Here is a 12,946-nt window from a genome sequence, read left to right on the forward strand (position 1 = left end):
TACGATATACTGCATATCTTGCTCTTGGCTCAGCTCTCGGCCTCTCTAAGACCTTGTGTGTTTGCCGACTGGTGGGTTTTACAGTGTTGTTTAGTAGGGAGGCAACCTGCAACAAACCGCGGCTAACCGCTTTCAGAAAACGTCACCCCAAACACCCCGAAACAGCTGGCTCAAATTTCACCACTCTCTCATGAGAAAGTTTGAAACGTTCACAAGTCCTCTCCTTTTCTTTTCTCTTCTGTTCTGTTCTTTTCTGCTCTCTTTTCTCCCGTCCTCTCCATAACAATGAATCACAGCAGTGAAAAGGTCACTTTTCTGTGAGAGAGAGAGAGTGAGTGAGAATGAGAGAGAGAGAGAGAGAAGAGAGAGAGAGAGAGCACGTCAGTGTCCCCTCAGCTAGGTGCTCCATTTCCCACGCTCTGCCCAGCTGTGCCGTCCCACTGCTCTCCTCTCCATTCTACTCTCTCTCTTCCTCTCTCTCCTCTCCATTCTCCTCCTCTTTTCCTCTCTCTCTTCTCATCCTCCTCCTCTCATCCTCTCTTCCTCTCTCTCCTCTCCATTCTCCTCCTCCCTTCCTCTCTCTACCCTCTCCTCTCCATTCTCCTCCTCTCTTCTCACGTTTCCACTCCTCTCCTTCTCTCCCCCTCTCCTCCCTCATCCCCTCTTCTCTCCCTCCTCTTCTCTCAACTCCTTGCATTGGACACACAGAATCTCTGCCAGGCCCATATGGCCCAGAGCTCAGAGGACAGTGAGCGTGTTGACACGCCTGTCCTGACAAGGGACAACGTGGCCAAACAGATCAGTTGGAATTAATGGAGTTTGTGAGTGGGACAGGATGTCGATGGGGAGAACAGGGTTCCGAAATCGAGGAGGACCGAGAATGAGAGAGAGAGAGAGAGAGAGAGGGAGAATGCAGAGGCTGGATTAAGTCTAAGACGAAGATGATGAGTCAATCAAACTCTCCGATAGAAGGAGTTCTGTAGAGGCTCTGCTTTATCCCTGCTTCAAGGCATCACTGATTTGTGCTCTCCTCTCTCTCTCTTTCTCTCTCTGTCTCTCCCCATCATTCTCTCTCTCTCTCTCTCTCTCTCTCTCTCTCTCTCTCTCTCTCTCAAGCATGCATGCCTTTTCTCTTGCTTGCTTTCTTGCCCCCCCCCTTCCTCTTCCTCTCTCTCCCCCTCCCCCTGTCGGACCATCTCTTGTCCTTTTGTTCCCCATCTTGAACCCCTCTCTCTCCCTCTGTCAGCACACCCGGGCAATGACTCGACACTACACACATTCCATTAACCTCCAGCCGGGCCCCGCACCACTGTCCTGTCTGAACCATTATCAGGGTCCTCTCGGGACGCAACACACACACACACACACACACTCGTGTTTTAAGATCATCATCCACTCTACCGTGTGAGCGCACGCTAGGATGTGAAAGGAGCATGCAGAGGGACGAGGCCTCTGGCACGAGGAGAGCTGACTCCTGAAGTTCAGTAGAAAAGATGGAGGAAATGAAAAGGTTTAAAGGGAAGTTCCCCCATGTTCATGCCCCCAGAGTGTAGCGCTGTAGCTGCCTGGCTGCTTTAGCTTTTGGCTGCTGCAGCAACTCAAGCTAAGTAAAACTGATTGTTTTCGGGGTGGTTTTCGTACCGACAGTGCTCGGTGAACCCGAGAAACGGAGGTCCCCTTTAACTAGAATGATCTGTTTCAACTCAAGTGCGTGACTGTGTTCTTCTTTCTGAGCAGGAGCGCCTTAAAAAAGCTCCCTAGCTATTTGGTTAAAGGATAATAGCATCCTCTTATTAAAATATATATCTCTCTCTCGCTCCTTTATCTCGCTTTCTCCCCCACTTATGGCAACATATGCTCCAACCAGTGTGTTATGTCATTTGGTTGGCAAATTATGTGTTCCAACTGTTTTGAGAGGCGTTTCTGTAAACAAATTTGTCACGGCAATTTTTTCAGTTTACAAAGTTTACACTGACATCTCTCTCTCTCTCTCTCTCTCTCTCTCTCTCTCTCTCTCTCTCTCTCTCTCTCTCTCTCTCTCTCTCTCTCTCTCTCCCAACAGGAGAACCTGCAGACGCTGGGGTCAGAGATCGAGAGGCTCATCAAGCAGCAGCGCGAGCTGGAGGACAAGGCCCGGAGGAAGTGACACGCACCGCGAGCCCCGCCAGCAGGAAACGCCGCATCTCCGAGCGCGGAGTCGGGGGTGAACGGACGGAGTGGCGCGCGCGCCAAAACGGACCAAAGTGATGAAGAGCGCCCACGACGTCCACCCATTTATGAAGTCTGTCCAGCTGCGAAGGACTTGAGCCTAAACTGAGCCACACATAGAAAACGAAACACACAGACACACACACACACACACGCAAATATATATATATGTCCAACATACACTGCATGGCTGATTCCAACTGAAGGAAAAGAGTCCAGCCCAAGATATGCCAGAGTGCTGCTCACGCTCTATTGGCTGATATTTGTGAGAAACTCCTTCCTCTTCCATCTCCTCAAATGCCCCCCTCACCACCCCACCTTCCTCCTCCTCTTCCTCCTCCTCTTCCCCCCCCTCATCTCCGGCTACAGCTGAGACCTCAGCAGCCCTTACACTCTCACACACTCACGCACACGCTCACACAAAGGACAGCGGTGAAGCAGCTTTGCCGTGTGAGTGTTGGGTGCCCACACATTCTGATTGTTGGCGCGGGGAGAAAGCGCACAGCCTTGCCCGCACAATGAGCTGTGAAATGGGCAGAAACTGAAGTACGTACAACCCAGTGAAGGTTGCCTTCTGAGGACAACACGCACACTCCCAGTGAAGGTTGCCTTCTGAAGACAACACACAACCACACACACACACACACACACACATATTGTACCTTCCATCCAGCTAAATTCTGAAGGAACTGTAACATTGTGTGTGGAAGGATGTTTTTTTCCATTTTGTTTTTCATAAGCCTCAAAAAAAATGGCTGCAACATCCTACCCTGTTCACTTCATGCTTAGTTTGACCCTGACCATCATCTCTCATATATGTATTTTCCCCTGCACTTAATGGTGTCTCCACCAGCCCTCTGTTACTTTGCTGTCTTTCTCTTTCCAGCTCTCTCTCTCTCTCTCCCTCCCTCCCCCCTCTCTCTCTGTCCTTTTTGCTATGATAATGAAGTGCCATACCGCTGAATGTATTTCCTGGTACTGAAAGGCCACCTAAGGGTTTGAAGTATGAGGTGAGGGAGAAAGAAAGGAACACACTAGAACTCCTGGCCCAAGCCTCCTACTCCACTCTGCTCGCCTTAGTTCACTTCGCTAGACCATCTCTCCTCTCTCTACTAAACTCTAACCCCACCCCCACCCCTCAAAGCACTTAGGCTACAGCCCAGTTAATACCCACAAACACCCATAATCCATCCCTCTTGCTCTCCAGAACTCCAGGATGAATGCTCTCCGTTCATGACTAATAGCTTGTCTAGTGTCTCGAGTTGCTCGTCAGGTGAAGGACTTCATTTTTATTTTATTTCCCCCACCGCAGGGATGAATGAAGCCTCAACAAAAGCAAAAATTGCTCTTATTATTATTTAAGCGCTACTAAAAATTGCTATTATTATTATTTAAGCGCTACTGCGATTGTGTGCCACTGGTGTGTCTGTGTGTGTGTGTGTGTGTGTGTGTCTGTCTTTTGTCTTCTCCTGGCGCTGCAGAGTCCCACCATAGGGCTGTTTTATTTCTCTGTGTTTTTAAAGTTCACCTCCCTCTGTCTGTCTGTCATCCTCCTTCTGAAAATGCCGCAGCTGGGTTGTGACCCTCAAAAGGGATAGCAAAAGCAAACAAGCTCAATTATCCCGTCTCCATGCGGCAGCTTTGGAGATCCCGTTGTGTAAATATTTAGGGCAAAAGTGCAATTATGTTTGTGTTTTACCATTTTTTTTCATGAAAGCATTCTGTTGCCCCACCCACCCCAATTGAACAGTGACTCATCTCTGAGCTGTTGTCACCTGCGGATGCTAAGCTGTTCCCTCCTTTTAAGCAGAAACACACACACACACACACACACACGCACACAAATACAAGATCACCTATACACTTCATTCATTTTTCACACACACACACAAACAGGCAGAGATGAACCTCTTCAATACTTCCAAAACATTCTCACTCCTTTATGCACACACACACACACACAGACACAGACACACTCTTACAGCCTCTCCTTCACACACACACAAACATACACACACTGACACACTCACACAGCCTCCCTATCACACACACTCACCCACACAAAGAGAGAGAGACTGACACACACTCATGCACCCTCTCTCCCTCTCAACAGAGATGCTGTCGCTCCACCTCTTTTTCTCGCCCCTTGGCACTTTGAAGCATCTTGCCAGATAAAATGCAGCTCCCCGAAGCCTTCGACATCGGGCATAGTTATCCTGACAGGAAGGTCCATCGTCATGACTACTCCCCCCACCCCCCAGTACGGTCTTCATCTTGAGGACGTCAATGGAGCTATTCTCTGCCGTCTCCAGGCGCAACTCACACACACACACAATCAGGTTCTGCCATCACCTGCTCCAAATCGACGATGACATTTTGTTTCGCCTTTTTTTTTACCGGTGAGTCCATGGCTCGTTTCCAACCGGCCGTGACCCAGCACTCACCCCCCCTGTGCACTCCATCACAGCGCATTCCATCAGTGCCACCACCTGCCCAACCCCTGCAGGAAGAAGAATGTCGCGGTCCCAAGGAGCCTGGCATCTGCTGACTGATAACTTGCCTTTGATGACTCCTCGATCCCATCCACCCCCCTCCCTTAACAAAAAAATAAAAATGTTTCGATTTGTCTTGGGAGCCGCCCCTGGGACTAGAAGTATTGCTGCAACGTCTGAAATATCATGAAGAACATGAAGTATCTCTTGAAGTGCGTGTGAGTGTGTCCATGAGTGGTCCATTGTGATTGTTCCAAAGGAAAAAAAAAGAAAAAATGTCGGAAGAAAAAAAATTAAACTGCTTTTTTTTCCTGTTGATTCCAATCTGTCAGCTATGCTCTGTCTGATTGAGTAGTCATGAAAACTGTGATTATATATATTTGTAGATATGGTAAAATTATGTAAATGTTTTAAAAACAATTGTTCCTGATTTCTTTCTGTATATATGGTGTTTACAGGGAATAAAAAAGCTGAAATCATGTCCATGTTATGTCTCATTGTCAAACAGACAGATAGGCAGTGAAAAACTGACCGCACCACATCATTTATACAATAAAGTGAATCATCTTGTTTTTGCTCAAATGTTTACACAAATATAAAGGAAATTTACATACCTCCACGACCAAATATTAGACGATTCTCTTTATTTTATAAATCCACAATAACCATCACGATTGTCTTCTTGCCATAGGCTAATTCATTTTTAACTGGAAATGTGTACCACACCAAAGCCACATCTTGAGCAAGAAACATAACAAGGTGTCTAAACATCCAAAAACTGATTAGATTTGTCATTAAACTACATAGAGAAAATATGTCCATGTAGAAATGTGAGAAGGAGATTCAAACCTAAATGTTACTTTTATGTTTAATTTAGTCACATAAGTCTGGGTAAAGCAAAGAAGATCTCTTTTCAGATAGTCTGTTCTTCTGGCCAGTCTTGTCCTTGACTTAGTCAACAGAGACTTGTGACAGTAAAGCCCAAAGACAGATTAATTTCCGCCACCCCATAGGACATAGGAAGCTGTCTTCTAAATCAACCGTGGCACCTTGTGCGGTAATTGAAGTCATAATAAGCCCAAAGATGTATGGGTAAAAAGGCTGGCAAACATGAAAGGGACGCAGCTCTACAGGTAAGGGTCACTTTACGGTCACCTGTCACCATTAGTCTTCTCAAGTGTGTGGGTAGCAGCACCACAACATGACGTGAGCTATCATCACGGTGCAGGGCCTCTCGATTTGTCAGGAGTAATATTACAAACATCATCAGGCCATAACCATAATAAACATGTCTGTTTATAGTCCCATGCTACCTCTTACACCCCTTCTTTTCTTTCACTTGTTCTTCCCTGTTTCACCGTCTCGTACATTAGAGCTACAACCGGTTCGCGGTTACAGCCGCGGACTCCGCGGTTAAACCGGATCGGGCGGATGACGTGAAGAAATATAATATTTTAATTAAATTCGGGCGGGTGGCGGTTGAAACAATCAAATGAAAAAAATATAGCCTATACATTGTGTTACCTATACATCCGAAAAAAAACGAGCTCACTTTGAAATAGTCAAATTTTCATCAGGCAGTAATTTGGCCTAGTTGCTTATGCATGCTGCTTTGTTTAGCAAACTTAAAACTTTAGGCCTAGGCTACTATCAGAGATGGTGTTGCGGAATTGGTGTATTCCGATGTTTCACTGAGCAACCCCTCTCACGCACGCACATACACACACACACACACACACACTAAAGGTAACAAAAAGTTTAAATTAAGTAGGCTAGCCTATCGTAGCCTACCAGCATTTTTTCCTCTCCAGTGTGCAATAAGAAAGTAGAATAGGCTACAGTGCAAGTTGACCGATGATTCATCTCCCATGTCGCGTCTCGTTGCACAGCCTTGGTAGGCCACTAAGCAAATCTGCAACCTATGAGCCCAGTTGACAGTATTGGAGGAGGCCTAAACATCTCGTAGATGAGACTGCCTGGGTTATTTTATTTCGATATTATATATAAAAACGCATAGTCATTGTAGCCTACCATTCAGGGAATAGGAATTTAAAAGAGAGACAGATTATGGAGTGATATGACTCAGAAATGACATCGGGCAATGGCAGTGCGAGATGTTCAGAATGTAAGAGCTAAAACTTCTACAAGCTCAATAACATCCACAGCGGAAAAAAGAAGTTAAAAAAAATAGTCGGAAAACTATGTGTAAGATGTGTAGGCCTAAGGCAAGCAAGCACGTTTGGCGATTGTTACTAAAAATGTGAACATGCACGTTGCACTGTTGTGCGGTGGACTTTCGGAATGAATAGAGTCGGCGTTTCTGTAATATCGAGGCGCCATAGTTTGTCCGATCGGCCTGCTGGTATAAAATGATTTGCGCTGTCTGTCTGAAAAAGACGCGCTCTTTTCCCACAATGGGAGTCTTCGGAACAGGCTTGTCATAGTGTCACCCTGACATGAGTGCGTAAAGTAGTCTATAATGTGAATGACTTGTTATTTTATTAAGGATTTCTTTCTTTTTGCAAAAAATAAAGTACAATAGGCATTAATTAGTAGGCCAAATAGCAGCATGTTGAAATGATGTGCCAAATTTCGTGTTTTATTACAATGATAAAATTATAGGCTACAGGCCGATGTGCGTTTTATTTGGAGACTGTTTTGCGAGACAGAGACTGAGTTTGCTGCTGATATTCTGGGGATATAGCCAATGTAGGACTTTAGCCTTTTAATATATTTGCAGCATTGGATCAGTCTTTCTAGAACAGGCAAGAGCTTTCTAGCCTTACGTCAGCAGCGCCCCATCACCCATTTACATTAAAACATCCAGCGGATGGCGGTGCGGTTTTGAAAATTTGTCAAAAAACGTTGGTGCGGATGGATGATAAGTTTTGCTATGCAGTTACGGTTGAAATAATAGCCCATCCGCGCATCTCTATCGTACACACACGCGCACACACACACACACACACACACACAAGTACCTGTATTATGTTTGCTTGTTTGATGTCCTCACCCTATCCCCAGACCAAGGACAAGACACAAACTCAAACATAAACTTGAGGGCCTGTTTGAACAGCAGTGTTGAAAGTGGCAGTTAAGTAGTGGACAACACAGATCATTATATAACAATTCCCTTATTTCTCTCTCTCTCTCTCTCTCTCTCTCTGTCTTTTAAAGGGCTGTGTAAAAAAGCTTTCATTCAACATAATAAAATCTGAAAACATGAGTCTTCCATTTCTTCAGCAAATCAAGCATTGTCGGACTCTTGATGGGATGTTTTGTGCTCCAGGCTTGCCCAATTCTCCAAAAGCAATTTAGGTGGTGCATTTCCTGTTAGCCCGGAGCAAAGCCTAATAATAGTCGTATTTACATAAGCTGTTGAATATCTCGTTCGAAAAACACACGCCTCAAAAAAACTAAAACACCCAAGTTTAGAACTTCTCAAAAACAGTACCAAAATGTTCTGTTTACAATCTTTTTCCAGATGAGGGAAAGTATTTTGTTACACAGACATTTTTATCAAGTATACTGGTGTTTCCTCTGCTGGTGTCCTCAGAGATCTTAGAGATAGACCCAGAGGAATTCCAAAGATGCAGGAGAGAGGGGGCTTCCACAGATCTGTTTCATCCAGTGGATGTGAATCCCAGTAATCTCGCTCCTCTGTCTCACTGCACCCAAGATACACACAGACATGACAGAGCTTGTTCGGCCAGCTGACTCCTCTTACTTTTGAAATGTCCATTGAAACGTGTATTTATGTCTGAAACCCATCCTTTGTCTCTGTGTGCATGTTCTCTCCAAAAATGTCTGGTCTTTTGAAGAACCTGAAGCCCATTTTGTTTGGTGTCTTGTTATTGGATGCACTTGGTTTGTGTCCCAGTCAGACTCACCACCAGCCTTAGATGACTAATACCATAACAGCAGAGAAGGTGTCTGAGTCAGGAAGAAAATCAAAGGAACATGCCTGGAGCATTTGAGATGAACTCCCCAGTATTTAAAACCAAAATTTAGATTGACTTCCTATTGATGTTTCACCAGCAGAGGCACACACTATAACATGGATTTGAACATGCCAAATTAACTTCCACTTACCTACTGCTACATTATCTTGTAGTCATAGGCTTAGCTTGATATTATGGCCCTACTGCAAACTTCCAACCTCTGTAGGTAAAATCTGACAGATCCACTGCCTACTATGTCCCAAAGACCCTGCCAGGTACTAGACCTCTGGGCTTTCCCCCTCTGGCCGACCCCATGGATCCCTCTCCTTTGTTGTGGTGGCTGATTCTGTTCTTTTTATAGCCTCTAAATCCAGGTGCAAGTGATATAGATCTAAAGTCTGGTGTGACAGATAAACAGCATTAAGGACGACGTTGCCAAATCAACAGGTAGGCTACCCCTCGCTGTACTAACCTTCAGTACCTTTAAACCCCCCCTCCCTTTCCCCTGTTCCTCCTGCTGCGGCCTTCCAACTCATCCCAATGGTGGCCTTCACCTTTGCTCTGAGTGCTTTTGGCCAGCACGGTGAGCTGGCCTTTCTTTTAAATTCTGCTCGCTTCCATGACATTTCCCCTGCCTCACGCCGTGCCCTCCACGGCCCGCCAGGTTAGAGGCAGCTGTCCACATTCTGACGAGGGGGCATCGTGCCGTGGCGAAGGCTAAACACAGCCGACACAAGTCTATTTTTGTGCCTGCGCCGTCGATAATACGCTCGGAAACTCACATCAGCCATCGGGACAAGTGCTGAATTCATAAGCCAGCACCAGTAGCACCTCTAACATGGAGCTGATGACAATGGATTTCCCCCCCTCTCTCTCTCCCTCTCTCTCTGCATCTATCTCTCTCTCCGCTCCCTCTCTTGTTCCTACTTTAAGATCCATAACACACACAAAGCATCTTGTGCCTCATCACCGTAATTTCTTTCCAATACTAACTTCTAATTCCAACAATGACACATTCTTTCTCTCTCTCTCCCTCCTCTCTCTCTCTCTCTTGGGTGAGGCAGAGAGACCTCAGGGACATCTCAGGGACGCTATCTAATTATGTGTGAACACTGACCTGAGATGGCTCGCTCATTGCTTTCGAGTGCTATACTCAAGTCGCTGATGCAAAGCATATCGCTGACAGAAGGATTAATTAATTCAGCATTAAGAAGATACCCTGTGACAGGGCCAAGCAGCAAATCGACAAGTGACTAATTATATGGGTGGAAAAACTGTATGGCAGCTTTGTACACCTGTTTTAAAAAAAGTTGAGGAGGTATCATCAAAACTGGTTCAATTCCCCGGTTTCTCTACCTCTAATGACTCTGGTCTGGAGGTCATGGTGTCCTTCAGGAGGTTTCTTTCATTCAGTGAACTGTTCTTTGCTATTATACAAAACATGTATGGATCCAGCTGGATCAACAATGGACACAGTGGAAACTCAGTTTGTGGGGGAAAAAAAACGGAATTCATAGGCTGACAGGTTTGGAAACAGGCCATGTGTGAGGGAGTCATCAGCCAGTCAGATTTATCTTCCTTTCAGCCTCTGTACAGGTCTACGTACCTCACTGACTAGCCTTCACCCCCACCGCCATCTACATGCCAACGCAAAGGAAAACATTCAGGACTTTATCTCGGTGTAAAGTGCTAATGGCATCTATGGGCTGACATCAAAATGTGTTGAGAGATTGGTGGTGTTCCAGACTGATGAGAACAAGGCCTCTGTGTGTGTGTGTGTGTGTGTGTGTGTGTGTTTGTGTGTGTGAAAGAGAGATGGTGTGGGTTGTGTGTATATGTGAGAACATGTTTTGTGTGTGTGTGTGTGTGTGTGTGTGTGAATGCTTTTGTGTGTGTGTGTGTGTGTGTGCATGTGCATGATGGTGGGGCTTGCCTCTGTGTGTGTGTGTGTGTGTGCATGATGTTGGGTTGTGTGTGTGTGTGTGTGTGTGTGTGTGTGTGTGTGTGTGTGTGTGTGTGTGTGTCATGGGGAAAGGGGGGAAGCATGTGAAATGTATAATGGGGTGTGCTATTTCAGGCCTCATTGGCCTTTTGAACTTGTCTGCAGTGTAGACTGCTATTTATACACACTTCAAGCACTATCAATGGAAAAGGGGAGATAGCGTCGTTATTTAGGTTCTGTGGAGTGTTTTTTTTGATCTTGTGTGGGCTTTTGTGTGACGGGTGCAGTGCTGCGAAGCACTTTAAAACAGTAAGGACAAACAGCGTCTGAGAGATCAAAGTGAATTGTGAAATGGGAAACTCGGCTTATGACCTAGGCATCTTGACCTAGAAAAGGGAAACCACGTAGTGTTGTAAACCCCTGACCAAACTTCTCTTTTGCTTTTTTTTTCTTTCTCTCTCTCTCCCTGTAGCCCATAATGACTTTCTGCCTTAATGTTTGTTTTCTCCTCTTATATTTGAAATTAATTTATCTGTTTCACTTATTTGTTCTCTGTGCTTTCTTTTTCCACCACCACCACCAAACCATCACTAAAAAGTAGGCCAAGGTAGTCAAGAACGTGGCACGGATGCAAGGACCCGCTGTTGTTTTCCCCAATCTCGAGTCAGCCGCATACATTAGTGACCGTAATCATATTTAAACAAGGTTCATTAGCTAAAGCGAGGATCCATATTTTGCTGAGCCTTCCTCGGCCGTGGCTGAAATGGGAGCGGCGTGCCTCTGGGGAGAGGGAGTCGCGAGCACCAAACACTAATGCATTTTAAAGTGTCCAAGCGCGGCACCTGGTAAATAGGCTAATCCTGCACAGCTTTGGACCGAAATGGACCATTTCTCCTGAAGAGAGCCTTCCCGCGAAGGGTAAGCGAGGTGGTGTTAGCGTGTGTTTACACCTTGAGTTGTCTTAGGAGGATAAGGTGGGTGGTTTTCTTTAAAGTGCTTCAAATGAACAAGAGGTGGATGTTGGGTTGTGGTGCTCTACGGGCTGCCTAATGTGCATGCACTTTCTTGGTTGTTTCCGGAGAAAGAAATCCTGCTGTTCAGAGACTTCGTAGATTTCAGGCAGATTACACCGTGCACACGAAACAAACGTCGAGAGAGAAAGTGTGTGTGTGTGTGTGTGTGTGTGTGTGTTCTGCTTAACTTTTATACCTGCAGGATTTGGATGCCTTGGCTATTTGGATGAAAATACAGATATGACTGAAGAGAGGTTGTGTTGGTTATTACTGCTCTCTGTGTCAAAGAATAGGCTCCTGGCTGTTATTTATATCCATAATTAGAAATCTGCATTTGGTTTGTACATAGGCTATGTGTGGGCCTACTGACAGCATGGCAACTGACCCATCTGTATTTAGCCTATGTCGGGCCTACTGACAGCATGGCAACTGACCCATCTGTATTTAGCCTATGTCCATCATCATGCGGAAATACTTAGATCAATAAGCCTTCGTGGCGCGTGCGTGTGGGCAGATAAACATCAGTTAGCCTACTTGATAACCGAATAATTTGTTATTCAAAAGAAGATCAAACATCCATGCTGAAGTTGAATGATGCCGTTAATCATTATACTATCTCCTGTTTTCCACCATGATGGTGTATTCCTAGGTCTAAAATTGACGTTGAAGCCAATCAACAGCTGCTAAAATCATGAATGTCGACCACCTTTTACACGATCCATCAGCTGTCAGTCGCAATACTGCTGGCAAATTGCTATGCGTTGACTTGCCACCTTGAAAGAGATGTGAATGAAGTGTGCATCGGTTGGTTATCACTTTATGAACAGAGATAGTCTGTCAGGAAGTAACTAGGAGTGACAGCAGTCGACTGGAGCACCATGCCTTGGCAGAACAGCATCTTCTGTGAAGCGGGCTTATCCATTAAATCGATAGGTTAGTCATTTTAAAAGCGCAGTGCTCTAATTTTAATTATTTGTGCATTTAACACATTAATCTAGTTTAGGGCAGTCCCTCAGAGCTAACGTATAGGCTGAAAATCCTATTCTGTAAATCCTAAACAATCCCCTTTTAAATGCTGGATACTTTCGCAGGTTGTAGGCATAACTGAAAACCAAATGAAATGTTTATGTAACATGGTGGGAGTAAACGAAAGACTCGTGTGCATTGTCATTTGATAAACACTGACATTTTAAGTGGTACCATCATGACTAAAAAGCCTGTCCTAACCTATTGTACATAACCTAATTGATATTGTGGTAAAAGCACAATCAATGTAATTGCAATTACTGTAACTGTTAGACCTATTCGTTTCAATTCCCTCTTACAGTACAATACAACTCATTAAAATGG

The 12,946-nt window shown here is 45.1% G+C and overlaps 1 protein-coding gene across 1 annotated transcript in view; it reads left to right on the forward strand.

Annotated features, from left to right (window-relative positions):
- Positions 1-3,355, forward strand: part of ccdc186 (coiled-coil domain-containing protein 186) — a 41,071-nt gene extending 37,716 nt beyond the window's left edge. The window contains 1 exon segment of the mRNA XM_048232530.1: positions 2,063-3,355. Within this exon segment, the coding sequence (XP_048088487.1) occupies positions 2,063-2,146 (84 nt within the window). The 3' untranslated portion in view covers positions 2,147-3,355.
- Positions 3,356-12,946: the final 9,591 nt, after the last annotated feature.

Source organism: Alosa alosa, chromosome 22 (assembly GCF_017589495.1).
Source record: "Alosa alosa isolate M-15738 ecotype Scorff River chromosome 22, AALO_Geno_1.1, whole genome shotgun sequence".
Taxonomy (NCBI): domain Eukaryota; kingdom Metazoa; phylum Chordata; class Actinopteri; order Clupeiformes; family Clupeidae; genus Alosa; species Alosa alosa.